The sequence below is a fragment of the Apteryx mantelli genome, unplaced genomic scaffold, assembly GCF_036417845.1.
Source record: "Apteryx mantelli isolate bAptMan1 unplaced genomic scaffold, bAptMan1.hap1 HAP1_SCAFFOLD_20, whole genome shotgun sequence".
In the NCBI taxonomy this organism is placed as follows: domain Eukaryota; kingdom Metazoa; phylum Chordata; class Aves; order Apterygiformes; family Apterygidae; genus Apteryx; species Apteryx mantelli.
The window spans coordinates 4,950,830-4,952,588 of record NW_027118553.1 but is presented as its reverse complement, the minus strand read 5'-3'; the positions used below and the strand labels follow the sequence as shown (position 1 = coordinate 4,952,588).

Genomic DNA, 1,759 nt, shown 5'->3' with positions numbered 1-1,759 from the left:
AGCCGGCTGCCACCCTCACAGGAGAGGGGTGTGACATCATACCCTGACTGTGGCCACAGGAGCTGAGCTCTCCTAATGGACACGGGACCCATGGTCTGCAAACGACTGTACTCATCGGAGCCTGACTCTGTGCCCCTGAGCTCCCTTGGTGTCAGCACCAAAAGACACACTGCAAAGGGAAACTCTCCTCATTCATTGCACTGAAGGCATCCAAGAAGCTCAGGTTCCCCCATCTCTGCTGATGAAGGGGGAAACCTGGCTTCCTGCTTCAACACGGCCTCTCGATCAGATTCAAATGAGAGATTCCTGAAGACAAGAGGCACAAAGCAAAATATTTATTTCTTTTAGGAGAATGTAACAGAGAAAAGTAAGTAAGAAAGAAAGACATGAGCAACACCTAGCTATGTTGCCAGATACCCTGGGAATGAGGAGCAGATGCACATGGGAGAGTTATTGGTGCTGACATTGTACCTACTGAACCAGTTTCCTCAGTGCGTCTTTGAGCTCCTTGTTCCTCATGCTGTAGATGAGAGGGTTCACTGCTGGAGGCACCACCGAGTACAGAACAGCCACTACCAGATCCAGAGCTGAGGAGGACAGGGAAAGGGGCTTCAGGGAGGCAAACATGGCCGTGCTGATAAACAGGGAGACCACGGCCAGGTGAGGCAGGCACATGGAAAAGGCTTTGTGTCGGCCCTGCTCAGAGGGGATCCTCAGCACAGCCGTGAAGATCTGCACGTAGGACAGCACAATGAAAACAAAACACCCAAAGCCTAAACAAACGCTAATCACAACTGCCCAAACCACACTGAGGTAGGAGTCAGAGCAGGAGAGCTTGAGGATCTCAGGAACTTCACAGAAGAACTGCTCCACAACATTTCCTTGGCAGAGTGGTAGTGAAAATGTTTTAGCAGTGTGCAGCACAGCATTGAGGAAATCACTGGCCCAGGCAGCTGCTGCCATTTTGACACAAGCACTGCTGCCCATGATGGTCCCATAGTGCAGGGGCTGGCAGATGGCGACAAAGCGGTCGTAGGCCATGACTGTAAGAAGAGAATATTCAGCCAAAGGGAAAAAGACAATGAGAAAGACCTGGACAACACATCCCGAGTAGGAAATGGCCCTGGTATCCCACAGAGAATTGGCCATGGATTTGGGGATGGTGGTGGAGATAGTGCCAAGGTCGAGGAGGGAGAGGTTGAGGAGGAAGAAGTACATGGGGGTGTGGAGGTGGTGGTCGCAGGCTACAGCTGTGATGATGAGGCCGTTGCCCAGGAGGGCAGCCAGGTAGATGCCCAGGAAGAGCAAGAAGTGCAAGAGCTGCAGCTCCCGTGTGTCTGCAAATGCCAGGAGGAGAAACTCGTTGAAGGAGCTGCTGTTGGACATTTGCTCCTTTAAGGCACAGGGGGACTGTGTGCTGAATAAGAGACATTGACAAATTAGGGTAGACTTGTTAGAGCAAAAATTTCTCATAGCCTCCCCCAAACACACACACATTACTTCTCCCCATCTCAGCAGCACCGTCCTTGAGCTCCATGGCTTGAGCTCTGGTTTGTGCTGACTGAGTTTGCCGTGAGGAGCAGGGGACTCTGCCCGTGGGCTCCAGAGGAGTCAGCCCTGACCTACAGCACTGCCGACATGGGAAGAGGGGTGACTACACTGTTATATTCCCAGTTCCAGTCAGAGTTAATCCACTCATAATGCTGAAGGCATTTTCAGCATTCTCACTCCCACTTCCACATAATGGGGTATCATGAAT

The 1,759-nt window shown here is 51.6% G+C and overlaps 1 protein-coding gene across 1 annotated transcript; it reads right to left on the bottom strand.

Annotated features, from left to right (window-relative positions):
• Positions 1 to 486: 486 nt before the first annotated feature.
• Positions 487 to 1,386, bottom strand: LOC136995990 (olfactory receptor 14A16-like; the record flags this gene model as incomplete). Its single annotated transcript, XM_067316985.1, has 1 exon — positions 487 to 1,386. A coding segment is annotated over exon 1 (900 nt), but the record flags the coding sequence as incomplete, so codon positions are not given.
• Between the last annotated feature and the right edge of the window lie 373 nt (positions 1,387 to 1,759).